The 26,900-nt window shown below is 38.4% G+C and overlaps 1 protein-coding gene across 3 annotated transcripts; it reads right to left on the bottom strand.

The window, feature by feature from the left end:
* Window positions 1–1,969: 1,969 nt before the first annotated feature.
* On the bottom strand, window positions 1,970–25,739 carry SF3B1 (splicing factor 3b subunit 1). 3 transcript variants are annotated; one of them, XM_064451952.1, is made up of 25 exons: window positions 25,631–25,737; window positions 19,555–19,721; window positions 18,123–18,224; window positions 17,325–17,439; window positions 15,389–15,468; window positions 14,034–14,201; window positions 13,034–13,268; window positions 12,024–12,236; window positions 11,498–11,619; window positions 10,654–10,851; window positions 10,461–10,562; window positions 9,547–9,726; window positions 9,012–9,098; window positions 8,613–8,883; window positions 8,144–8,289; window positions 7,909–8,055; window positions 7,611–7,736; window positions 6,983–7,204; window positions 6,555–6,737; window positions 6,344–6,455; window positions 6,137–6,257; window positions 5,580–5,711; window positions 4,450–4,722; window positions 3,736–3,952; window positions 1,970–2,446 (listed from the first exon to the last, which is right to left on the bottom strand). In XM_064451952.1, the coding sequence occupies exons 1-25, from the start codon at window positions 25,656–25,658 to the stop codon at window positions 2,288–2,290; spliced, it is 3,906 nt and encodes a 1,301-aa protein (XP_064308022.1). In that variant the 5' UTR covers window positions 25,659–25,737; the 3' UTR covers window positions 1,970–2,287. The 3 variants fall into 3 exon arrangements, 2 of the variants coding, with proteins under 2 accessions (XP_064308022.1, XP_064308023.1); XM_064451953.1 differs by lacking the exons at window positions 17,325–17,439; window positions 18,123–18,224; window positions 19,555–19,721; window positions 25,631–25,737 and adding an exon at window positions 15,785–17,100; XR_010373041.1 differs by lacking the exons at window positions 1,970–2,446; window positions 3,736–3,952; window positions 4,450–4,722; ... (14 more) ...; window positions 12,024–12,236; window positions 13,034–13,268 and adding an exon at window positions 15,785–15,840 and having other exon boundaries at window positions 14,139–14,201; window positions 25,631–25,739.
* Between the last annotated feature and the right edge of the window lie 1,161 nt (window positions 25,740–26,900).

The following is a 26,900-nucleotide window of genomic DNA, read 5'->3' as shown; positions in this document are numbered from 1 at the left end:
ACAGCCTCAGAGTAAAACTTTCCCATTCACGACCGATCTTAATTTGTACTGGAAAAGAAACATTTTTGTCTACAGACAGACGGATATCATACTGGTATATCTAGGTAGTAACTTTACTTCCTTCCCAAAACCTCTTGGCCTTGGGCAGAACAAAAATGGTATCAGTATTCTAAGATACTGCCCCCTTATTCTGCCCATGCTGAACAGAAGTTGGTATGGTTGCTGAAGAGCGTCGGCAAAGTTCTTTAAGAGCTGCCGTAGGCTCCTAGAAAGTCACATCAAACAACATACGACCCAGAGACAGCCTTTTTAGGTAAGAGTTCCACAGATGCACAAAAGCCTTGGAAAGAAAAAAAAAAAGCCCTACTGATGACACTGCATGTAAAGAATTGTGCTTCAGTACTGCTGTTTCAAAACAGATTTCGTACCAGATGCTTGGGATAGCAGAAAACTCAACAATGAACACCGCAATCTTATGTACAATTCTGTTTCATCGAACAGATCTTCCCCTTTCCATCTTTGCTCAGGAAAGAAGAAAAACAGTTTGTATCTTCCTCAAAAAGATTTATGAAAAGACTTTTGAGAATTGATCAGCTTGAAAGATACAACAATGAGAACAAGCTGAAGTTGATCCCCTCTATCTTACTAGAAAATATATACAATTTGACTTGATTATAAAATAACTTTTTCTAAGGCACATGTACATGTCATGAATCATCATCCATTCCTACCTGTTTCAGAGCTCTCTTTTGGCTAGTCTCTCAAAACTGAGTGGGTTTTTTTTCCACCCTCTCTATTGGCACTTGCCCAGTCCTATCTTGCAGAACTACTGAAGAAATTAAGATGGCAGGCCATCTGTAATACAAACAATATTATTGAATGAGAAAGCACTAGAAATAGACTAAAATGCACATGTTGCTGTGCAAGGGAACAGCTCAGCAATAAAGACGTCAAGAAGTTCCAGCTGTTTTCACCTAAAGAATTTTAGAATAAAGCACGCTGCTGAAAAAAAAAGTAACTTCTTTCAGTTCTTAACAAGTTAGTACCTTCACAAACAAAAGGGTCCCAAAGTTGTTGTTGCACCACCCTAAGCTCCTAACAAAAACTTAGGCCTCAAGAGGTAGAGTTTTCATATATGCTGAACAGCTTAAGAATCACCCATTTATGTAAAACAGCAGAGAGAATTCAGCTAACAACACTGTATTGCACTTGGTAAAATGGAAATCAATCATTCAACTTGCATCAGAGATTCTCAGAACAACATGCCTGATAGCCAACTGCTAGCTTTTGTTCTCTTATAAACATACGGCAATGTACAAATACTACCTGAATTATTTAACCTCGTGTTTTATGTGATTTGCTGTCAGATATCAAGACCTTTTTCTTTGTAGTAAGTGCACAGAAGATAAAAAAAGAAGGAAATAAAATGCTTTTCTTATCTCAAGCTGAAGCATTTCCTATGACACACACACACTTAGAAATTGCCTCATCTCAGGTGCTGGGGACATAACATTTATAAGCCATGCTATAATTCCTTTAAAGAGCTAGGAAAGTAATTTGGCTTTTTATACAGCCAAACATGCTAAAAGACATGCTCAACATGATCAATATCTATAAATTTCACAACTGATTTTACACACACCGTTTACAATAAACTGCTTAACTTCTGAAAATTTAACATCCCCACAACCTGGACACTGCAGATGAAGCAATAACAACAAGTAATTAAACGCTACGTTTTCCATGAACTGCCACTACTACAACGATCAGCCAGACTTCAGCTACATTAATTGCATGACAAAGATACACACATTAACTACAATTTGTACGTTTTTGTTATTTATTCAAAAGCTAGGGGATGACAAAAGGGTTAAAATGCTTTATGCCACCTATTTATTACAGAACAAATACTTAATCCAAAGGGACTCATTTTACAAGCCCTTTTGTCCAAAAAACACACACAAATTAGTTTTTATACACAAATGTTTATTTCTCAAATAAACTTCCCCTTTAAACACAAGGAATGAAATCTAAATCTTCATAAAGATGAATCCAAAATGAAATCCCTCCAGTACATAGTAATCACTGTTTTCTTGGTCACTACTGGCTTTAACTGTGTAACATCAAAAAACAAGGACATATTTTAAAAAATCATGCTACTGGATTCCTAGCTCTGCCTCTGACCAGCTCTATACTGATCTCCAATATTTTAAAATTTTACATCATCAAATCTGAAGCATTTAACTGAAGAACAGCTGTGCATTAAACAAACAACTGAACAAGAAGATTATAAGATGTAATCAAGTTCGTAACGAATATAGGTGTTCTTTTCATCATTATAGATTCTTGGATAATGTGCTATCAGAGCATCCTGTGATCCGATGTAGATTGAATTATAAATCTTCCAATAAACATCTCTGACTTTCCTGGCAGGGTGAAACAAACCCTAGAAAACAGAACAGAACAAAATCTATTAAAAGCTTAAGGTCTAAATGTCTGCTGTTGAATTTCATCATTTGGCACAATAAGCGTTAAAAAAAAAAAAAAGGCAACTATAGTAACAAAGCTGGTATACTAACTGTGTCCTTCCCAATTTTTTTGACTACCTAAAGTAGCAAGTAGTAACAAAGTATATAAAGACAGATTTTCTTATCTTTTTTCTGCAGAGAGAAATTCCACTAAATGTATTTCTAGTTTCATATTCTTCTTTTACAATAAAAATTAAAACCTGCTGCAGTATATTTGTTTGGAACTGAGCATTATCTTTGGCTCTGCTAATTGCAATTTGTGCAGAGTGTACTAGATGGTATCTCATGTATTCCTATTATTAAACCTATAAAAATGAGCAGAATGTGAAAGCTCTAGAAAAAACAGTTCCATACAGTGAGAATATACAAGTAGTATTTTCAAAAAAAAAAAACAAACCACTGTGCAAAAGACTCCTTCCTACTGATGTGAGCATCTTTATGCTGAGGCCCCCCACATAAAAGAAAACTTGAACAGTGAAATTCTGTATCTGCAAATACTAAAATGCTGTCACATTTTCTCTACATTGATCTGCATTACATTCATCCTTGCTTCTCACCTGCCATGGGAGTTTAGTAGAGCCAACACAGCAAGAACTGTTACATACAATCACACAGAAAAGGAGCCTTCAGATTTTACTACCCACATACACATTTACAGAAGCTGAACTGACTAGTGTTGATGTCATAGTATAAATTCTCATCAAAGGACTCTTTTCTAGTGCTTCACTCTTACACAGTTTCAAATGCTTACTGTTTTTCCTGGCTAACAACATATGATGTTGATGTAATACTACGCCTACCCTCTTGTTTGTTTATCTCACTTGTTCGTTTTTCTCATAACCCCTTGCACTACTAATTTATTCCCCCGGCATTAGTTAGTGTCCTCAAAATTCGTGAACGGCTTCCATTTTAGAAGTCAGAGTGCCAGGCTATTTTAGCCAATTTATATTCTAATTTACCTGCTAATTCTACACAAGTTCCTCAGTGTAGTCAGCTATCTTAGTACAACAAAATCTGTTTATTGCATATTTCAGTTATTGAAGTCCTTGGTACAGAATGCCATGTTTAAAGAATACTTTAAAGAGACAAAAAGCCATATGCTTTTCCTTTGTCAGAAATCATCTTCAGTTGACGACTTCTGTTCCCTGGAAAGAAGCCCTGTCTGATAACTGCTGTCTCTGCTATCCCAGCATACACGAGGACATACCTGTAAACAATACTGCAACATTCTGCAGGGACCGATAGCAACTCTGAGGCCCTCCAGAGCCCCCATAACTGCCTGAATGACATGAGGAGAGGTTTCAAACACATTAGGCCATACGTAATTCAACAAATGGTTAAGAGAATCTTCACAGCCAAACCCATAAACACCAAGAGACATATGTTGTACCACGGCACTGGCTGTTTGTCTGTGTACAAGATCCCTGCAAAGAGAGCAATGGTCTGTTAATAAATCATACTTAGGAGCAACATGATTGGGCAAGCATAGTATTTCTTTTCAATAACACTTTTTTTTTGAAAGCACTAATATACTTTTAACCCATATTTACTGACAGCAAGAGACAGAATAACAAAAAAAAAAATCAGTAAATTAACAAAAGACAGAGTTTTCTGACAAATTACTGCACTCTTAATTCCACAGCAAAAGTACTAACAGTAGAAATTATCAAAACCAGTTTTAATATAAGTAATCTTGAGTCTCTTTAGATGTCTGTATCATTTTAAACTTCAAGAATATTATTAAAAAGGGAGTATATAATCTGAATTATTTGCAGACAATGGCTTCTAAACTACACTGGTCACTTAACATCTTTAGCAAACAAGGAAAATACACATATTTGCTATTGTTAAGACCCAGCTGTGTACTTAAAAATATATGACTACAGCTAGCTGTACCATAGATAGAAAGAAGTGCACTCACCTGTCCATTAAAGCATCTTCAAGCAATGGTGTAACAGCATAAATGTAATCTTTTCCCATCTCTCCAATGTATTCAAACAGGAAAGAAAGAGATTTTAACACACCATTCTGGACATTCAGTTCTGGAACTCTGTATTCATTCATGAGTGCAGGCAGCACTGTGAAAGGTGAGCATGTTTCAGCTACAATAGCAATTGCGACAGTAGTACATACTCTGTTCTGCCTTTCTTGTACTTTCAAGTTATTCAGCAGTGTAGCCAGTACATCGTGAGGTCTGGAACAGACAACATGCACATCCATGTCAATAGATTCAGTGAGGATTTGGATAAAATTAGTTGACCTTCAAAGCAGCACGTGGCAGAAAAACATGGCTTAGCCCTTAAGAAAAGTTTAGATAACCGGGAAACAATATAAACCATGAAACTGTAAAAACAGTTTAAGCAACTGCACAATCTTATTTTCATAACCAACATTTTTTGCTTTCTCTGTATCTTTTTTCTTGACTTCTGTTCTGTCTCTTGTAAACTCTGGAAGATAGCAGTAGCCTCCCCCCTATTACTCTGATCCCACAGGTAATTACAAACTTGTATAAAACCATACATTGACAGAAATAGGCAATGTCCTGTACAGATAAGCACAATTAGGGTGCTCCTTAGTTGCTTGCTGTATCTGCATTAAGTCAGTAATCGGTCACTTATTTAAGAATATGTGTAAAGATGGGAATTGTGCTTCATTCTACAATTTGCTGACTTGCAGTATCACCTTAGTGGCAGAAAATACTTTGCAGATAAATAGAAGTATTGATTTGGGGAAAAATAAGAAAAGAGTTCATTAAAGAATAGAAAGGGTCTGAATGCATATTACAGTATCAGAAATTAATGACACAAACAGCTCTTACTACCAAATTAGACTCTAACCTTGCTAGTCTACAAATTTAGTTCAGAAGTGCAGCACCCTATGTTAATGAAAAACAGGTGACTGTATTCTCCTTCCACAAAATGAGTAAAGACAAGTCTACACATTTAACATGTTAAATGTAGAGAAGTTTGAGTATTTCCCACTAGAAGACTCACAATCATCACTATGTTAGGTAACTGTGTGCAGAAGTGGATAAACATTAAACCAACTTACCCAATAGCTTTTGCAATGTAACCAAAAGTGTTCACTGTGGCTCTTCGGATAGCTTTCTTGTGAGCTTTAAGTAATTCAAGCAGTTCAAAGCAGATCCTCATCCATTCTCTTGCAGAAACATATTCTGCACCTCTGAAAGAGAAAAAAGTGAGTTACCTCTTCAGTGATGTTAAAAAGTTTTTAAGTAAAACAACATAAATTGCAGCACCTATTCATTGGCTATCAGAGGGACACTGCTTAAGCAACTTCCTTAATTAGGTATCTGTTAACATTAGACCTTGACTGGTTAACAGTATACTCAAAATTTATTATATTGCGTGTATTCTAAGTTTGCATAAATGGACAACATACTTCTTACAAAGTGTTTGCAAAATAATATAGTTACAATACGTTCAGACCATGTGCTAAATATCTCATCTTAAGCTTTATGAGCAACTTCAGAATATCGAGAGATGTAACAATAAATACCCAGCTGCCAAACCTGATACTCAATTTCAGCTTTTGCTACAATAATTGCCCATACAGAGGGTAAAATATTTTATCATTAGCCAGCTTACCGGTCTGCAATGCGCCCAACAAGATCAATACAATTTTCCTGTACTTTCTCGTGTCTGTTCTTCAAAATAGGTGTAAGCCGTGGCAGCAGATCTTTGATCGGGGGCGTCATCTTGTGCATACCTATTGAATTCAGAGAGTCATATTTAGTTTTATAATGCCTTTTCATTTTGCTCTTGAACAGACATGTAGTCAATACACAAACATACCTATAACGTTCACAATAGCCTTAAGTGCTCCGAGTATGCTGCCCAGTACTTCAGGATATTCTTCACCCAGGTACTCATACAAGACAACACCCAAGTGTCCCATCAGTTTTTCCTACAACCAAGTAAAAAGATTTAGAAGTTAATTTTTTTCCCTCCTTCTCATTACTATGACATACTACAGCAAATTTGGTAGGAGAAGTCAATACAATACCTCTTGGCAAGTTTTCATGACAACTGCAGTACGAGAGATCAGGTCAGCAGCCTGCTGCCTAACTTTAGCTGATTTGTTGTTCAAACGCCACAAAACTGTACCACAGATTTGTGGCAAGTAGGGTTTAACTCTCTTGCCTAGAGCATTAACCACTGTGCCAAAACCATTCAGCATCACAGAATCCTGTAAAAACAACAAAGGAAAGTCAGACCAACAGCAACATTACATTTTAATTAAACTCGGCATCATCTAAAATTGCTGTTAACATGCTAACATTCAAGAGCTTGTTTCTTGATTTCATTGATTAGAGCACTGACATCTAAAAAAGGATTCTAAAAATCTAACCCAGACGCATACATTTCTGTATAACTAACAGTGAGTTAGCTTACAACCAAAGCGAACCAAATACTGCATCACTCTTGCCATACCTCTGTGGTCTGTTCCTGAAAGGCGTACAAGATACCATCAATAAGTTGTTCTTCCAGTTTATGATCAATGTCTGCTGCCCCTAGATTTCCCATTATCTTCTCAATTGTCTCCATCACCATTTTTCTGTACTGCTCAGCCTCATCTTTCAGATCATCCACAATTCTAGAAATAATTTCTGCAGCTCCAACTTTATTTGCCAGCTCCACAGTTGTATCAACCAGCTGAAATATACAAGTGTTAAGTAAGAAAACATTGTTAAAAATCTACTTTCTACATCCTGAAAATAGATTTCCCTAGTCTGAAGAGGAGAAACAGCATCATGCATGTTACGTCCACTACGAACAACTGTTTTTACCTTTAGAAATCATCCAACGTTTTAAATAACACAAATGGGGTTAACTACCCCACCTGGCAACTGATGCAGACTCATATTCACAGATATAACATGCCTTGATAGCCTCCCAAGAACCTGTGAATCTTCTAGCTGTGCACTTTCTAAATTACTAGTCTGAAGAAAATTCAATTTCAGGACATACAAGAGAAAATTAAGCATCTAACCTGAATGAACATTCTAATGTGAAATTTGTTCTACTCTAAATAATTTTCCAACTAAAAAAACCAACATACCTGTCTGTAATTTCTTCTGTCCAATGCCATTCTGTGCTGCCAGAAGTGTTTGAAAAAAGGTGGCAAGATTTCTGTTTTAATGTAGTTTGCTTCAACACCATCTGTACCACAACACTGCTTTACCACCTGACAGGAAATAAAAATCCAACAATTTTAATTCTGTGTAGCGTTTGGGGTTTTGGTTGGTTGTTTTTGTTCGGTTGTTTTTTGTGGTTTGTGTTGTGGGTTTTTTTTTTTTGTTAAGAAAAGGGAAAACATACATGTTCGATGTTAATGCTAAACAATCATTCTGACATACCTTCAACACAATTTTTTTCATTTCTTCATCAGGAGACTGGAACTCTCTGATAAGGATTAGCATGACTTCTCTGGTATAATAGTTTGCATACTCAGCATCCATGAGTGGAATCAGGTAACCAATAGCCTTCAAGAAGGCAGCCAAACCCTATTTAAATGCAGAAATATGTCTCTAATGAGTTACAGAAGATATTAATCCATTTCAGTTCAAACTAAAGGAAGTATTTTAGATATACCTTTCCTCTGTGTTGACGTATACCCTTCCATAAAGGCTTCAGAACAGAATCAAATGACTCAATACCATAGGGAGTAGCTGCCTCAGCCAAAGCAGCAATAGCCAAAGCACTGATGGTACGAACTTTCTGCTGCTCATCCACCAGACCTGCAAAAGAACAGGGTTTAGTACCACTTATTGCACTTCTTGTGACTTAAGTTCAAAATAGCAAAAATAGAGGGGCAGTATAAAAGGGGTTAGCTTATTTTCAGGAAAACTGAACCACTGTTCCAGAGTGGTGAACCACTATTCCAGAACCACTATTTCAGAGTCAGCTGAACTGTTTCTCAGTGCCAAAAGAATACACAAAACAAGGACCTAACTATGTCACTGTGCCTTACCGGGGTATGAAAAACTTTCCAAACATAAAGTAAATTAAAAAAAAAAAACCACCACAAACAAAAACCTGTGCCTGGGAAAACAGAACTTACCATGTTCAATAATTTCAACCAAGCTCCTGAGATGAGGCAAGATAGCACAACCCATAAGAATAGCAATCTGCTGTACAATCTTGATGCCAGTATGCCTAGCCTGCCAGGATTTTTTGCTTTTACAGACAGCTTTCAAGAAGGGTAGCAGAGAAGGAATGCCCAAAGCAGAGGCCACGACAGCAAAGGCTCGAGCTGTTGTATTTCGGACATACTCATCCATGTTATCAATATCAGGTCGCATTGTGGAGATCATTGTTGCCAAACCAGCAGCCTGAAGAGAAAACATACAAAACACACCAATTGGACTTAGGAACAGTGGAGTTAATTCTTCTGCCTCGCCTATAAACATGCGGCTATATGCAAGCTAGCTCAGTGCCTTAACAAAGGATGGAACTTTACCTTAGCCAAGTTTGAAATTATTTCTCTGCCTTCCACTCTAGCGTAGTAGTCTTCATCAATCAGCAGTGGTTCAATGACCACAAGGATCTGAAAAAGATGAACAAATTAGTATTTCCTTTCATTAATACTTTTAGTAGTATTTCTGGCCCTGCCAGATTCCATGAAGCAGAGATGATTCCATGGATCCAAGCTTAAAGCTTTATGATGACTGGAAAAAATTTACATCTATTACGCTCTTTTTACAGCCCTGTGTCTCTGAAGGACCTGGCCTGGAGATACTACCTAGATCAGATAACTTCCCCTTCCCACCCCAAAGTGTGCATATATTTTTACATCATGCCTTAATACTATGAAACCCACACTTCAATCATACTAGAAGAACTTCAAGTTTGCCTTAAGAAGAAATATGAAAGCGATTCTGTTAAAAAAAAAAAGCATGGTAACATCCTCTTCTGATAGACAAATAAAATACACACTTCTCCCAGCAATGATAAGAAAAATCAAATCAAAGATGAAATAGTAAACTGCAGCAGACCTTGTGTACATACGGTCGGACCAAGTCATCCAGTTTGTAAAGAATTCTGTCAATGACTTTCACAAGCAAGTGACGTTCCTGATCTTCAAGCGTTGGTGACATCAGCAGAGGCAGGATCTGATTAAACAACGGCCCTGCTCCAAACTCCCGAGCTTTATCGGTAATTTGTCGCAATGCAGCCTAAACAAAACCAAACAGCCTGTCAGTTAAACTAAGGAAACAAAACTCAACAATTAAAAACCAGGTAGATATTAACCAAATTAAATTATATTTCACTGTAACCACAGGCTTCAAAATACTTGCTCTTACCACAGCAAAACTCTACTTCCAACAATTTTATGCTGATCTGTTTAAAAACAAATGCGTGAAGAGAAACACCCTGATGTTAGCTCCCAGATGTTCAACCCAAGAAAAGAATGCTCGTGGTCTAATATTAAGAATGGCTCTATCTGAAAAAACAACTTATACAGCACTTACTTGCATCTAGGCAGCTTGGGGCTATGGTCAATTTAGAGGAAAACTGTGCAGAAAAGACTGCTAACATATTGCATCAAGTCTAACACTGAAACTTAAATAAGAGCTACACTGCTAATTTAAGCGTAATAAGCAAAATCCAGGAAATTACAAAGCCCTGTAAGCAAGAAACACTGTAAATCTAGTTTCTCGTAATTGTTACCAAAAAATCATACTATTTAGCGGTTGACATTACTGTACAAAGAGCAGCAATATTAAATTACATTGAATGACAAACAAAAAGCCACACAGATATAGAAGAGGGAGAAAGCGCTAACAGATGTCAAAGTTTAGTAGATTATCTTAAAGAGAATCCCTTGGACAACTGAAACTAAACCTGAAAACAAATGCAGAATTTTGAAAAATGAAACTACATACATGCATCTGACAATTCATCATACCTTTCTCATGGGAGGTGTGCCGTTCTTTATTTTCAGAAGTAATTTCATTATTTTCCTCTCCTTCTGTTCTTCAGGACTCAGAGTTGACTCATCAACATCAACCTACAAGTAATTCCAGACAAATAAATAAGCATTGCTGTATATTCAAAAGAGATCAGGAAACTTTAATCAGCATAAGTGAAATCTCATTTACCAGCAGTTTGTCGAAGTATTGGATATCATCTGGTTTTAGGAATGGAAGATTGCCAGATGGCTGGTCATTAACACTCTTCATAGTCCGGTCTTCTGTCTGCATGTGGAATCCAGTCATACCACCCAAAGGTGTCGGAGTTGCTGTAAGCTTACGAGCTGGAGTGCGAATAGGTACATAACCAGCTGGTGGGGGAAGAACCTACAGAAGAAAGAACAAAATTTATCTTATCACAGCAGATACAAAGAGAGGAAGGCATCAAATACAAAACATTACTAAACTTACATCTTCCATTTTATTTGTTTGAATATTGTGCGAGCATTATGGCATACATTAGATCCCACATTCACAGCAATACAAATTCACCATGACAGTTTATATTAGTGCTTATCCTGTACTGACAATGTTTCAGAAGAAAGCTCCCTTCTTCTGCTGAGAGCTTGGATAATAAACTTTGAAGTCTCTTTAAAAAGGATTAAAGAAGCACTTCAATATCTGTATCAACACAGCGTACTTCCTAACTTAGAATTTGTGACTCTCTTCTATGTTTTTCTACATCTGGACTTCATATGAGTCCATTCAAAGCTCATTTCTGGCCTTGACAGGCATTCCCAAACATGGAGAAGCAGAATAACAACTGGCCTTGAGATCACCTTTAATTCTCCCTTTCTAATGGATTTACAATAAATCATTAACTGAATCAAACAAACATCTACAATAAGCAGTCAATACTTCATGTGAAACATTCTACTTCCGGGACAACTTGGTTTAAAAAGAAAAATAATCCCCAGCAGACAAAAAAACACCATCATGGATGGTGTGCTGTATTTTAATCCAGAAAAATTACCTTATATCCTTCTGGAAACATAGCATCCAATTCTTCATCAGAAAGTGGTCTGTTTCTCTCATCAATTTCCCTTTCCCAACGCCAAGCCTGCAGCTGTTCAGGAGTCATGCTCATGATATGACCTGTATTAAAATAAAATTTAAAAAAAAAAAATTAAAAAGGACTTTAAAAATCTTCTGTATGCAGAAGGAGATGACTTGATTATTTAACCTTTAAGTGCTCTCTTGAGCCAAAGGTTTCATAGCACTTGATATCTGTAGCCAGTAAGATATCAAACTTTTACTGAGCCTTTTATCAATTTTTTACCAACTAAATTGAACAGGAACAAACATATAACCTTAGTCTTGATCCCCCTCCAAAACTGAGTTGCTGTGGGCATTAAAAATGGTAAATTAACCAAATACTGACTGCTTTCATACGAACACGAGAACATGTTACGCAGAAGCCTATTTCAAAATACAATATAAAGGTAAATGCTTTATTTTGACAAAAGAAAGTGAAGCCTTAGAGAAAGGACTGGGCTTACCTGGTGTAGGAGTTGCCATGTTCATAGCTGGTGTACCAATGGGTGTTTTGCCAGGTGTCAGAACAGGAGTGCTGCCACCCATCTGGCTAGCAGGTGTTTCATCCCATCGTGACTTTCTTTTACTTGCTCCTGGGGTTGGTGTCTCACCAATGGAGTCACCACCTCTATCTGTACGAGGCGTCTCAGCCCATCCGCTGCCATGTCCCGGAGTATCTAAGGAAAAACAAAGCCATTTTTGCAGAAAGCTGAACAGTATATACTCCAACTCTAGTATCAATATCCAAAGCCATCTTCAGAATTTCACCTTCATGTCTACACAAATCAACAAGTATCAAATAAACAAATACACTGGACAAAAAGTAAAGACTATTTTGGTGAATATTGAAAAAACACAGGCATTACACTAAAAACATCCAACAGAGAACTTTATGAAAAAAGCATGTAATCATCTTGCTGAATCTTAGCATAAATAGATAAAATTCTAAAAAATACAGACGAAATCAGACATTCTAGAAATTGGACAAAGTACTTCACGTACTCCCTTGATAAAAGCATTAAGGAACAATGGTGCTTCACTTTTCTCTGACACATGAGCCTAGTTCAAATTAGGCAGGTGAGAAAATGCTTCCAAGACTTGTTTTAATGCTAACCTCTTCAAAAAAATTAAACAGTTCAAAAACAACACACACAAACGTATCACAAAAAGCAATTCAACGTGAGCTCCTTTATTACATCTTTTACACATTAAAATCCCAACCTGCAGCAGTCACTAGATATACCACAAAACTTGGTTCAATTTTTGAGCTGAGGTGCTTTCATAGATGTGTGTTGAGCTAACAGGCAGAACTCAAAACTACAAGCTCAGACAAAAACAGCACATCAACCACTAGATGTCAGAACATAATTACTTCTGGGCTGACTTCTGAATCTACTGCTTACTTAAGGTGAAAAAATCTTACACAGTTAACCATTCAAAACTTATTATTAGCTTCCCAGTTTGCCATAAATACCTCTTTCTGTTTTAGGTGTTTCATCCCATCGATTTTTACGTGCACTAGAAGTGGCACCTCCATGGCCTGGTGTTGCGTGACCAGGCGTGTCCCGTCCAGGTGTTGCAGCTCCTGCTGGTGTATGACTGGGAGTTGGATCCCATATTTTTGAGCCTGGGGTGGCACCAGGAGTTTCACTACCCTTTGCGCGGCCTGGAGTTTCATCCCATCGCAGAGATGGTGTATGTCCAGGAGTCTATACAAGACAAAACCAAAAGTATTAATGTCTCTCATACTATACAGTAAAAGACTGCTAGTTCCTCTTTTTTAGTTGTCGTGGTTCAGCCTCAGCTGGCAACTGAACACCACGCAGCCGCTTGCTCACCCCCCCCACCCCGTGGGATGGGGAAGAGAATCGGACGAGCAAAAGAACTTGTGGGTTGAGATAAGCATAGTTTAATGATTACAATAAAATGATAATGATAAATGATTATGATAATAATGACAATAATGTTAATATAATAAAAGGGAAAAGGAAGGGAAAGGGAGAACAGGGAAAAAAAAACCATGGAAACACAAACGATACAACCGCTCACCACCCGCTGACCGACGCTGCCCGTCCCCGAGCCGCGATTGCTCCCACCTCCCCTGGCCAGCCCCTCCCAGGTAACATACTGGGCATGACGTTACATGATATGGAATATCCCTTTGGTCAGTTTGAATCCGCTCTCTTAGCTGTGCCCCCTCCCCTCCCAGCTTCTTGTGCACCCAGCAGAGCATGGGAGGCTAGACATGTCCTTGACTAGTATAAGCGCTACCCAGCAACAGCCTAAACATCTGTGTGTTATCTCAACAGGTTTTTTTTTTCCATGCTGATTTCAAAGCACAGTACTATACCAGCTAAAGTGAAGAAAATTAACTCTATCCCAGCTAAAACCAGAGTAAGAAAGTTCTCAAATTCAAGAGAATTAGCATTAATAATGTCTTCTGTAGATAAGCTGATGAACACTAAGATTATTACCTCTGCTTGATCCCAACTGGATAATTTTTTAGGTGTAGCACCAGGAGTCTGATCAGCTGTCTGATCCCAACGCCGTTTGCGTTTTGAAGGTGGCTGAGATGCAGCTCCATTGACGACTTTAAGCTCTCCAGCTTTAGCTTTTTCAGCTAGTTGTTGCCTAATTTCCCTCTATTCAAGGGCACAAAAAGACAAACATAAACAAATTTTTTAAGAAGGCCTCTTAAGATTATACCTTTAAGAGAGTTTTTTCAGCTGTGTTGTATCTTTTTATGCTATTTCTTAAGGTTTTGCTCAAATAACATGCAATTAGCTACTCGTTTAATTTCAAGTTCATTCACTTTTCAAATTCTTCTATACTGACAGAGCAGCTATGTGTATGGAGAGGCTGTTTTTAAACTGATTTTTTATAAAAGCCATTATTACAACAAATGCAAACGCATGGGAAATTTCAGGTGTTTTCAGTTTCTGTCACCTCTATGTATGCCTTAAAATCATTACACGTCTGTTACAAACAAGTTCTGCTACAGTAAATTAAAAGTGAATGAGTTATAACATGAGTCCATGTCAGTCATTTCCCACAACATAAAAAAGTCCCAAAATTCATATTTAAAATTCTGAGATGATATTGTTAAAACAGGACACAAACCCAGACTGGTTTTCACTTATCAATGGATCCATAAACAGTAAGATCATCAAAATTATGAACTAATTCCTCAAGTAAGGTAAGTCAAGTAGAGAAAATCAATGTAAATCTACAGAAGTCACTGAACTACGAGATCTTGCTCCAGAAGTTTATTACCAATATCTTCCTACCTATTAAAATGAATTTTTAATAGCCATGAATAAAGCATGTACTTTTACTTTTTTTCCTTTTTTTTTTTTTAATATTTAAAACCAAATGTCAACCTTGCACCAGTTCTTAGTACTGCAATATCCATTTCAAGTGCTTCAACAAAAGCTTTTTTAAAGCTCCCTGGATTCTCTTTACACAGAGATCACAAACATCTCTGAAACTGAATACCCCTCAGTGACTGTTAGTTTTTGTCTGTCATCCTCTGAAACAAAATAAACACCGAAAAGCCCAAGTGCTATTAAAAAAAAAAGCAGATTAAAATATATTGAGACTATTTCTCCCTCCATTGTTTAGGTATTATACAGAACAAGTGTTCTTTCAAAACTTTAATCTTTAAATTCTAGTGACTTTCAACCATGTGAAGCACAGGATATTCAAAAGAAAAGGATTTTTAAGTCAAGACAAAAAGTCAACAGAATTTCCATTTCTACTTTCTCAAAATGCTTTCAAAGTGTGTAAAATGAAACTAAGTTCAAGTGGAAAAATCCTCCCCTCCACATACCTCTTCTTTTGTTAAATGCTGTTCACGCATAACATCCATGTACGTTCTGGCATTCATTTTAGGATCTGGTGTCTTCCCTCCTGCGGAAGAGAACAGCAACAGGAATGGGGCACAATGAGTATAGGATAAGCAGAAACTATTGACTTTTTCTATTGTCCTGTTCTACTATTATATTATTCCATGATCATTTAATTTTACTTTTTGATTGAAAATTTTTTAAATTACATGTATCTTACGTTTATTCAGTTTGCTGATCAATTTAACCTGTTTGAACACAAACATAACTACTGCAGTTTCAAACAAATATTTTAAAGCCGATATAAATGATAAAATGGCAACAGAGTTAAGAGTCTTCAGAAGTGATGGGTTCCTGGGTTGCTAATCCGGAATACGTACACTTTCGTGCCTTTGTCTCCATCAGCAGTTCTGACTTCAAGCAGCAGAATAGAAGCCTAGAAAATTATCTCTTTACCATTAGTAACACTTTGGAAAGATATTTATATTCAAAACATTACCTTGTGTAAGCTGTTAAATCCTAGTTGTTATCTGACTACAAATAACTATTGCATACCTAAGCAACGTTTAAAATGTTTCATCACAAACACCCATTTATAAGTTTGACAAATCTGGACATGTTTCCCAGATCTTCTAGTGTCATATTGTAAAAGGGCTTCATTAAATTAAAAAAAAAAAAAAAGAAAAAAGAAACAAAAAACCCCAAAAACCTGTTTGATGACACTTTCCCCCTCTTCTCTCCTCAAGGTACGATTGTGATTGGGAGCTGAATGCAATACAGTACACATACCACCACAACAATACTCACAGGTAATGGGTTTTGTATACCATATGTTGGTTTATGCTGTGTATCTTGCGTTAATTTAACTTTTAAATACTTTACAAGAAGCCCAACTTTATAAAAATAAGACTTGTCAAGAAAAACACTTTTCTTTAAGAAAAATGTGCAGATTTGCTATACAAGTGGTATAGCATTATAATTTAGGGAAAAAAATAAACTTCTTAAACATTTCTATGCTGAAGATCATTGCCCAATTGGCTGTGTCATTCTGACACTAGCTTTGATAGGACTTTCCTTTGGAATACTTTTTCACCATAATCTACACAGGATGTGTTGAACTGCACCCTTAAGAATGCAGACAGGACTGGCATATAGCAGTACTGCTGTAGGAAAGAAATTAAGGACAGTTAGTATGGGCCTGTGAATTCTGACAATACATGTTTATATCAATTACAATTAAGCAAGTAAAATAATTAATATCCCTACTAATTCATGCAGGCTGAAATTTTCATTTGTAAAACCTGCAAAATAGCTAATAATTTTAAGCCAACAGGCACCTCATTGCCACACGTGAAACTCACTCACCTGAAGAAAGTTTCTGTCAGACCCACTAGTACCCCTTTTCCTGACTTGCATTCTAAAATTATCAAAACAGACTTGAACTATTAATAGTATCAAAGTCTCATATATGCTTTTGTCTCTTTTAGCTATACCACCTAAGTTTACATAGGATGGTAAGAATTAGGTGCTCTATTTTGAGAACTAGCATTTCAAAAGCAGTAACCCTGTAAATCTATGACTTGGAATGAAAACTTTCAAGGTACTGAAAGAATCTGAGCACTCAATACACAAGTCGTTCAAAGTATAATGCACAACCCAAAACAAAATGAAAAGAGAAACCTTTAACCCTTTGTGTTTCTATGGCAATGGCTCATTTTTTTCTCGTCCTTCTACCTGGAAAGAAAACTTGTATTATAAAGATGAAGAATATGGCATCTAGGTTTTCAACCAAATCTCTATGAAAAGGGGATGTTTTAAAACAAAACTAAGTTTGTAAGCATGCCAACAGAAATCAAAGGGCTAAAGACAATTAAAGACAACAAACTTCATAAAGGGTATAGAAAAGTCAAAATAAATTACCATCTGCAAAAGGATCAAGACGCTCAGGGGAAATTATCATCATCCGCCTGTGCTTTTTGTATTCATCTTCCCGATCTGCAATCTTTTGAGGGCGGTGTTCTGCAAAAGGATCATACTGAAAACCAAAAAGAGTGTGTTAGTCACATATGTACGAAGAACAATACAAAGAGTATCTGGTGACCATAAGCCTGTATTCATTTTCAGTATTACTAAAAAGCACTACTTTATTTTTAATCTCAACTGTGGACAAATGTCAACACTCTATGCTAATATAAAATTCACTCCTGTAACTAGATTTTTTCTTTTTAAACACATTTTTTAATGAAATAACTTCTGACAAAAATTTTCTATTTTAATAACTGTATTCACTTGTTACCAAAGCATTTCATGATGTCAATCTTTCTCCTTTTTGCAGGGAGAATTCATGCTACTTCATAAGCTTTTAAGTTTCACAGAAAAATACTGCAGGAACAGAAAACCTAAGTGATTACATTTTCTTTACAAAAGTAGAAGTATAAAGGACATTAGGTTTTCCAGTTATTTTCATTTTTGAAGTATCTGACTTATGAAAAAAATGTTTTTAATAGTTTAGCATACATGCCCACGTTGCCTTTACATGCAGAAGTGCCAATTTTTAGCACCCTGTGGAATTCTAAACTGAAGCAGTAACAAGCTTAGAGCAAAATTAAAATACCATAGCTCTTTACATACATCTTGTACTTCCAGAAGACAAGGCTTGTAACACTTCTTTCCCCTAATACCTACGACTATTTTGTTTCGCCTTCAATTAAGATGTACCTGTTCAGTAGACTGTGGTATGTCATTAAGCAATGCCACTGGAGCGTGGTACCCTGGCTTCTTCTGGCCAAGCAAACTTGTAGAAGGGTAGTCATCATCATCCTGTCAGTAAAAAGACGTGACAAATTTGTCATGTTGCTATTATATTCAGATAAAGTACTGTGGTCAGAGAAGATTAAAATGGACAACTAGAATAGTGAATTCCAAATCTTAGCAAGCTTTTTCATATAGTTTGTTTTATTACTCCCAAACTGCTGAATCAGATAAATCTACCCATATGACTAAAAAGGTAACTTTTTCTCTACAAGACTCAAGTATTCTGCAATATCCTACATTTAATCAAGCTGTTTACACTAGTCATACAAAAAGTCTGTATTTCGTATTAGCACTACTGATATAGTTCCATAGTTGGCACGTAAAAATTAGTGTACAGAAAATCAAACCATTTTTTCTTAAAAGCCAGCTAGACATAGAACAAAACTTTGGTAAACAGCCCTATAAAAAAAGTTTCCAAAGCAGTGAAAAATTCATATATATGTTATGTTAATTCAGTTACACCTGCTCAATCACAATGGCAATAACAAGTACTCAGAATGTGTAACATGCTTTTGCTATCTATTTCCTTGCATTAGTAGGCAGTTTCTCCACAATAATCTATAGCAAACCAGAAGAAAAACTGCTCTTGAAAGTACGAACTGATTTCGTACCTGTACCTGTAATGGACCCTGTAATGGAAATTTTCAATTAAGGAATTCTTTGAAGTCTACAAATGACACATAGTACATCACTAAAACATCAGCTAGTACTGAACTGAACATAACAATCTTCCTTCCTCTTAAAAACACAATTCACTCAGTGTAATATGTAGTAGCCTACGTATTTATGGTCAGAACTATAGTCTCTGACTGCTCCTGCAACTGCAAATATAGTTAAATGTTTAACATTAGAGATTAACATAAAGTAATCTTATGAGCAGGATACATAAGGAGAATATAATACAGTTAAAAAGCCAATTCCCAAAAATTGCTCTGAAATTTGAAATGAAGTAGAAATAGAATCTTAAAATAGTCACTTAGGTTTGTTGGCCCAAGTTTTATTAGAATTCTTTTTTTTTTTTTTTAAACCATCGTCTTTCATCTTGGCAGCAACAACAGAACAAAGTCAATTATTCCAGTCAAGGCTAACACTGATTAAGTACCAGGCCACAACTTTTTGCCTTCTGCTTGGGCCTACATGGCTTTCAAAGCACAATTTATGAAGTACAAGCCAGACTTAGGAGCTTTGTGGATAAGATATATTTGGTCCAGTATGGCTTGAATGACAATAACTGCTTTTACTTCAGCAACTGCATTTAAAAATTACTCAACATTAATTCCAAAATACTTAGAATGCATGCCCTAAACAACAACAAAAAATACATAAAATCACTTACATCTTCCAATTCAGTTGCTGCAATAGAAGTGACGTACCCAGCAAACCTGCTGTCACTGCCACCATAAATTTCTTGATCATAATATCCTGTGGAATCAAGGCCTACTCCTTGTGCTTCATCAAGAGCAGGCTTTTTTCCTTGAATTTCTCGAATTTGTGCTTCAATATCTAGGGTAAAGACACACACACACAAAAAAAATCAAGTCTTTTTGCACATACACACAGAAAGTAACACTTGTTATTATGTACAGCAACTGAGTTTTTCACTCAATTTCAAAGATTATCTCTACAGAAATAAAGAAATATGACACATAAAACTATAAAATCATTATGTTTATAAGCAGCTTTTCCTTAAGTTGTAATATTATCCAGCACAGACTACTGCAACTGTACAGCCTAAAGCTAACTATTCAAATCCACTATTAATATATCTCATCTTCCAGAGATATCAGTGAAGATAATTTACACTGCAGTAATATCTCTTAACACCACACTAACACAACACTTTCTCAATGAATGTATCCGTGTCATTAAAAAAACCTTTCAAAATGTTATCACCAATTAACAAAGAAATTTTTCTAATTTAAACAAATCTGTCCAGAAGCGCTACTGCACAAGTTGCCAAATCTGAGAACATTCAATAGAACAACACCGTATTGTATTTATCTAACATATTGCAAAGCTGTATTATCTTTGAACAAATAAAACACAATATGTTGCCGGATACCGAGGTATGTGGAAAAAAAGGGGGGGAAGCAAGCCCGTAAGCCCGTTACAGCCAGTTTCTTTTCACTCTGGCAGCTCAAATGTTATTTATTCATTACTATTCCTGCCTGCACCACCATCTTTGAAGAGTCTAGTATTCTTCTGGATAACAAAAAGTTTACCCTTCAAACAGGACAAATGGGAGCTTTGTCATTTGTTTAATGTATCACGGTCTGACTAATCACCTCTGGTGGTCATCTTTGACCTTAGAAATTTGGTACTTTCAGAAAAAAACAATAACTTTTTAACCCAGAAAACAAGGAACCAAATTAAACCATGCTTTCCTCCTACCTGTTGTAATGCAACAAGAAAATAAGTTACAGTAATCAAATTGTCTTCAACATATGTAATTGTGATGTAGGTATATTAAGGCACAGCTAACTCCATAATAATTACTACTGTTTCCATGTGAATTTTATTTGAGTCAATAGATATGTAAAGACAATTTTCTATACAATGTGAATTTCAGTAGATAAAACAATTGTTTGCATGGACAAAAAAATAGCCAAGAGTTGGATTTCACAGCTGAAGGAATGCCAAAGATCATGCTTGAGGAAGGTTGGACTATATGGTCTCAGAAGTCCCTTCCAACCTCAACAACTCTTCACCCTCTCCCATGTGAAGTGGTATTGCCCACTACATTAACTTGAGGGAAATTGGCCAATTTACAAAAGCTACAGGAAATTTTATTCACAAATAACCTTAAATCTTGACTACTGACTAGTTTTTACTGTTGTTGCTAATTTCTCTTTTTCATGACAAATTTCACAAGGTTTTACCACTGAGAAATCCTGCAAAAGACACTATACTACAATATCTGCTAACAAACCTGGCAAAAATTAAGTGTAAAATACTTTTTTAAAGGTAGGATTATTGCTAATACAAATTGTTGGACCTGAGACATAAACAGGGAAGTGAGGGGGCATGTTTTGGTGATTATTTTTTGTTTGAAAGACTGCAGGTCAGTATTGCTTAGTTTAAAAATTTAAACTATAAGTCTCTAAGCTTACAGGGCCAAAAGCCGAGGCTGGGTCCTTTTCTTATCACAAACTGCCACTAATAAAAAAAAAAAAACCAAACACCACAGAACACAGCACACTTTAAGCCAAATTATGGCTCCTGTACAGAGGCGTGTTTTCTAGAGAGGTACCTGATCATGTAGTTGTACCTGACAAATCTTTGCTATACAGATATGAGTGAGAATAGCAGGATTAAGAGTTCAGGTACAGCCTGCAGGACTGGCAGTTAGAAACACTGACTTTCCTTTAAACCTGCACAGTAAACCTGAAAGCAAATCTGCAATTCCTGCAATAGTCTAGTGGGGGGAAAAAAGAAACAGCAGCAGTAGGTTTCTAAACTCACCAAGAGTTCCATGCACAGAACATGTATTGTAGTAACTGATAAGGAGAATCTTGCTCCAGCCAATTAAGTGCTTCCATCAAACTTTTGCAGATATCTAGAAGAGGGTAACTTGGACAGTCACCTCTGCATTACAGAAACTCACGGTATCTCCCTCAAACTCATGAGAAGCTGAAACCTGACAAAAGCCTCACACACCTGCTGAATCCTGCCCCCAGGTGTATCCAGCTGCCCACAGTGTCCTGCGCAGCACAGGGAATTCCAGCGAGTCCAGAACCTGACACATGTTGATCCACAATATGTCACTTTCTGGAGGAGCAGCAGAAAGAAGCTACTGCTGAACTAGAGTTCCCTGGCTTACCCCCAGAGGTCTCTGATCACCTTCAGAGGCATACCACATGTATCCTGTTTACCAGTGTCATTCTGAGGTAGTCCATTTTTGTGAAGTCGTCCTATGGCATGGTTATGGAACTGATACAACTCAAATACTTTTCTCACAGATTTTTTAGTTATTTCTGTTTCTTCCAAAGAGCAGATCAAGTTCCTGGTTCCTTTTGCGTCCTGGTGCAATGCAGCACTGGGGTGAAAGGGAATACCCAAACCTTCTGTTGCAATCAAGGACAATGCTACTAGCACAGAGTGCTTTTAGAATACAACAACATTGTTCCTTATTTCTAAAGAGCAGTTACTAAAAACACACTGCCTTTTTAGTAGCATATTAAGTCCTGATTGTGCATCCATTGGGGTAATGTTAATACAAAAATATTTTCCTATTAACAGTTCTTACCAACACTTTACATACTAAGGCCTCGTTCACTATTTTATTTTTAAAACAGCTATATTTTCTGGAGAGGGTACAGATCACATTTATTATTGGCCTTCTCCTCTAAATTACAATGACTACAACTGTTTGCAGACTAAGGAGCATTCTCATTTTCTTACAGCAAAACCTGCTGGGTTACCTACACAATTAAAGAAAGCATGCATAGAGTCTATAGGGTTAACAATCCTCCACTTACGGCCACCGTAATTTTCAAATAATGCTGTGCAGTCTCTAAGTGCTGGTTTAAATGAAGCACTCTGAAGAGAACACCCATTTGACATGCCACAAAACCCCTTTAACCAGAAGGTCTAAAAAAAAAGGTCTGCAGCCACGGTTTAGAAAGCATCACATATTCTGGCATTAAAGATGTGTTTACTTTCCTAGATCTAACTGGCACTTCACTGAAAAAGCTCACACACTATTTAACAAAGCATTTAAATACATATCAAATTAAGAAAGAGTAACCACAAAGCTTAAAAATACATTGGTAATGCAAAGTACTTGTTTGATGATTTAGTTAATTGGACATAAACAGAAACTTCAGTCAAAGACAGAGAAACAGTAAAGGCAGTGGGATTAAAAAAAAAGCAGGGGATGCTATCTTACTGATAATTATTTTTTCTGAATCTTACTCTATTTAATATATTTTGATATTTAAAAAAGTAACTTTAACATGCAGACTTGATTTTAAACATACCACAAATGTTTAATATTAATGAAGTCAACATATCTGAATTCGAAGTCACTGAAAATCTAGCTCATAGCCAGATCATGAAAACCCTTGTCAAAATATATACTCCATTACCATATGTGCACTTCTTCTTGCAATGTTTGGAGTGTAAGACATTATTCAGCATCAAAAAAAGAAAGAAGACTCAGACCCTGACACTACTTCAGTACAGGAGTATTTCACAGAATAAACAGTTTCTATGTTTTTATGCTTTATTATATTTTTGCACCTGTAGCTTGCCCTGTGAAGCTTTATTTCTAGCTACTTTAACACTCTCATATGTGTTAGGTCTGTCTATTATGTTTAGAGATCTCTTTGTTCTTTTCTGAGCAAGAAAAAAAATTATGCAAATTAAAAACTACCTTCAACAGCATTCAAAACTCACGCATTTATTGAGGCTTTGCAAGCTGCCATTTAAAACTTTGCTTTTCAGCCTAAAACAAAGCATCTCCCCTTAAGCTACATAACTGGAACAATCTCTGTTTTGAGACCTCTTTCAAGTTGTGTCTTGAACACAATGAACAAGTATTTAACAACAGTACAAAGATGTGAAAAATCTAAGACAATTTAGTAACAAACCACTCAATTTGGAAAATCAGTCAGGAACTGAGAAAAGTAAAATAGGATAGAACTCAGAAGAAAAATAATCAAGCTGTTCAGCTAATACCTCCATGTTGAGAAGGGCAGCATTAAATGAGAATACCCAGTTATACATAATTTTTTATTTAACTACCTACACCCCCTCCCTCAAAACCTGTTCTGATACAGCACTAATCAAAACACATGCAACTGGAAGTGTGTCAATGTTTTCATTAAATTCAATTGACCACCATTTGCTTTAATAGGTAAGCAATTTAAGTTAAAAAAAACCCTAACAATTCTCCTATGTTATTATTAAAAGCTCTTTAGGTAATATGAGAGGCAGAGAACTATGATCAATAATACTCACTTGGCTAGTATCTCACACAAGCCTTATGCACGTCACAGCACATAAACAGAATACAAGACAATTTCTGTAATCCTATAAAAATGTTCTAGAATACTAAAAAGTCAAATAAAATATTTTAAAAAGTGAGAAAATAGTTTAAGCTTTTCTTCACCATAAATTTAAATTAGGTCTGCAGTGTTAAAGACTACATTAACCTCACTTCCACGGGAGATGATGCTTCTCCATTTGAAAAGTTTATTCAGTGCAAAACTTACCGCCCCCAAAGGTGCTGAATACCTGGGCGGCCTGCTTCCCTCACAGCGTACAACCACTGTCCAGGGGTAGCTTTTGATTAGCAAATTACGGATGTAGATTAACATAAAACACAGATCACCTATCATACGCAGAAACACGAGTAAAAAAAAAAAAAAACGAAAAGCAAAAACGCTGAAGCAGTACGATTCTAAAAATTATTCTTCCTTGACTGAAGATATTTAAGAGCAGGGTAAGCCACAGACATTGTCGAAAAAAGCTTTAATTCATGCTGTGAAGAGCTGGAAGCAGCAGCGAACACACCCGCACAGCACCTCCGAGAACAACATCGAGCCTATGGAAGCCCTCATTCCTTAAACCGCTCAGAGACCAGTTTTGCTACGTAAACACCCAGCCGGCAGGAAGCCTCCGTGCTAAAACGGCATCTGAAATGCTTGAGACCTCACGCTGCTTTTTCCCCTCCTTCGGGGCATTTTTCTCAGCAAGCACCATGTCGACGCGACGTAACAGCCCGGGCCACGCCGGCTCTCAGCCGTCAACACCCCTTCGCCCTCCCTCGCCGGTCTCCCGTTCGCTGCGGGCCCGGGCCGAAGAGCTCAGCCGAGAGAATAAACGCGTATTATTGACATTTTTGATGGGAATCCGGGGAGACGTACCGCGCGATGTTTACTGCGCGCCAGGAGGGGGCCGGGGGCGCAGCGATCGGGGGCGGAGGCGAGGAGCCGCCCACGGGCGACCTTCTGTGGAAGCGCTGCTCAGCCTCGGCTTCATGGCGGCAGGCGGAAGGGAGCCCGTGGGCCGGCGGCCCCCTCAGCAAAACCGGAGCTCACCGACACCACCCCCACCACCACCACCCCCGCGGAGGCACAGCAGCGCCCCCCGGCCCCCCCCACGCGTGCACGGCCACAGCTGCCCCCCATCCACCCCCTCCACTGAGATTCGCGCCCCCGCAGCCCCCCCGCTCAGCCCCGAGCGCAAGGCGGCGGCCCGGCCATGGCGGTGACACGAGCGGAGACGCCATTACAAACAGGCCCTGCCCGCCCGCCGCAGGGCGAGACCATCCGGCCCCCGCCCGGGGAACGGGCCTGACGCTACCCAGCCGAGGGGAGAAACGCCACGGAAAGGCGACGGCCAAGCGCGCAGCGGCGGGGGCCGCCGCTGCGGCTGTGTTTTCGGTTTTTTGTTTGTTTTTTTTTTACCTTCGTGGGTCTTGGCGATCTTCGCCATTTTGTCCAGCGCGAACAACGCCGAGGCGGAACTGGGGCGGCCCCGCCACTTCCGCTACACGGGGGGGGGGGGGGGGGGGGGGGAAGACCGAGAGCTCAGTGCGCAAGCGCGGCTGATGGGCGTCCTGCGAGGCGCTGGCGCTTTACGCACGCGCAGTACCGGGCGGGTAAGCGTCGCTCTTGTCGCTTAAGTGGTCCCTCGGGCGCGGGGCCCGAGCCCCACCCACCTCGTGATGGATGGCGCGGCCAGCGAATGACCGCGCGGCTGAGCGGCGCGGAGGCGGGCGCTGGGGCGGATGCTGAGGCGACCGGTGGCGGTCGGTGCGGGGTAGTGTGAGGAGGTGACGGGTGGTAGCGAGCCGGGGGTGCGGTGTGGGCTGAGGAGCGGTCGGCCGCAGGGAGAAGCCCGGGAGCGGTCCTGGCTGCTTGGCAGACGAATGGCAGCAGGCAGGGTGCCAGCGCACCCGCCGCTACCGCAGGAGAAGGGGCGGCTAGCGTCCCTCATGGCGCTGCCCTCAGGGGAAGAGGCCGCTGGGCGCCTGGGGAGCGGGACGAGGTTCGGAAGGGAGCTGAGCCATTTGCGTCCCCGTCAAGATGAGCTGGGTGGGGTGCAGCTCCCCCGAAGCATCCCGCCAGCAGCCCCCATGCTGATGCACATCTTTCCACACCTTTATTTATCTTTGTAAATAAATGTAGTGGTTCTCTTCCCTCCGTGCTTTTCAGGCCAGTTCATAAGGGGCAACGTCCTCTAGTAGCCTTCACACAAGAAAAAAGTTCTTATGTATATGAAGGTACAAGCACTTCGGAGCTGCTCTGTTTTCCTCAGGCTAGAGAAGAGAATTAACAGCACTCTTCCAGTATCTGGCTACAAGCTGCCTTCTTCCCATTCAAGACATCAAAAGATGATGATGCTTCCAGTATACTGTGTGGACAGTCAAAATGCAATCATCAAACATGCTACTGTTTCCTGAAAACTTGCTTCTCACAGATACTAGTCCCTTCCTGAGGGCTGGTCCCACTGGAATTTGGATACTCTGCTATGTTTGCAACTTGCTTGACCTTTGTTTCATCTTACCAGGGCAACCGGCCCAGTACCAACAGATTAATTGCTAGTATCATAATAAAGCTTATTTATGTATACTCGCCACAAGATGGGGGCATAATTGGATGACAGCACTTCAGGCAGATCAAGTCTATTCAATATTTTAGTAAGGGCTTGAAAGAGGGAATGGGAGCTATGTTT

Source organism: Phalacrocorax carbo, chromosome 5, assembly GCF_963921805.1.
Source record: "Phalacrocorax carbo chromosome 5, bPhaCar2.1, whole genome shotgun sequence".
In the NCBI taxonomy this organism is placed as follows: domain Eukaryota; kingdom Metazoa; phylum Chordata; class Aves; order Suliformes; family Phalacrocoracidae; genus Phalacrocorax; species Phalacrocorax carbo.
The sequence above is the reverse complement of the archived record's forward strand: the minus strand, read 5'-3'. Positions and strand labels throughout refer to the sequence as shown.

Excerpts from the sequence above, each read along its gene's own strand:
- SF3B1 (XM_064451952.1), bottom strand. The coding sequence starts at position 25,658 with ATGGCGAAGATCGCCAAGACCCACGAAG. Across the intron at positions 12,237-13,033 it reads AACACCTAAAACAGAAAGAG|ATACTCCGGGACATGGCAGC; the intron begins GTATTTATGGCA and ends GTTTTTCCTTAG. Across the intron at positions 7,737-7,908 it reads TGAAAAAAATTGTGTTGAAG|GTGGTAAAGCAGTGTTGTGG; the intron begins GTATGTCAGAAT and ends ATTTCCTGTCAG.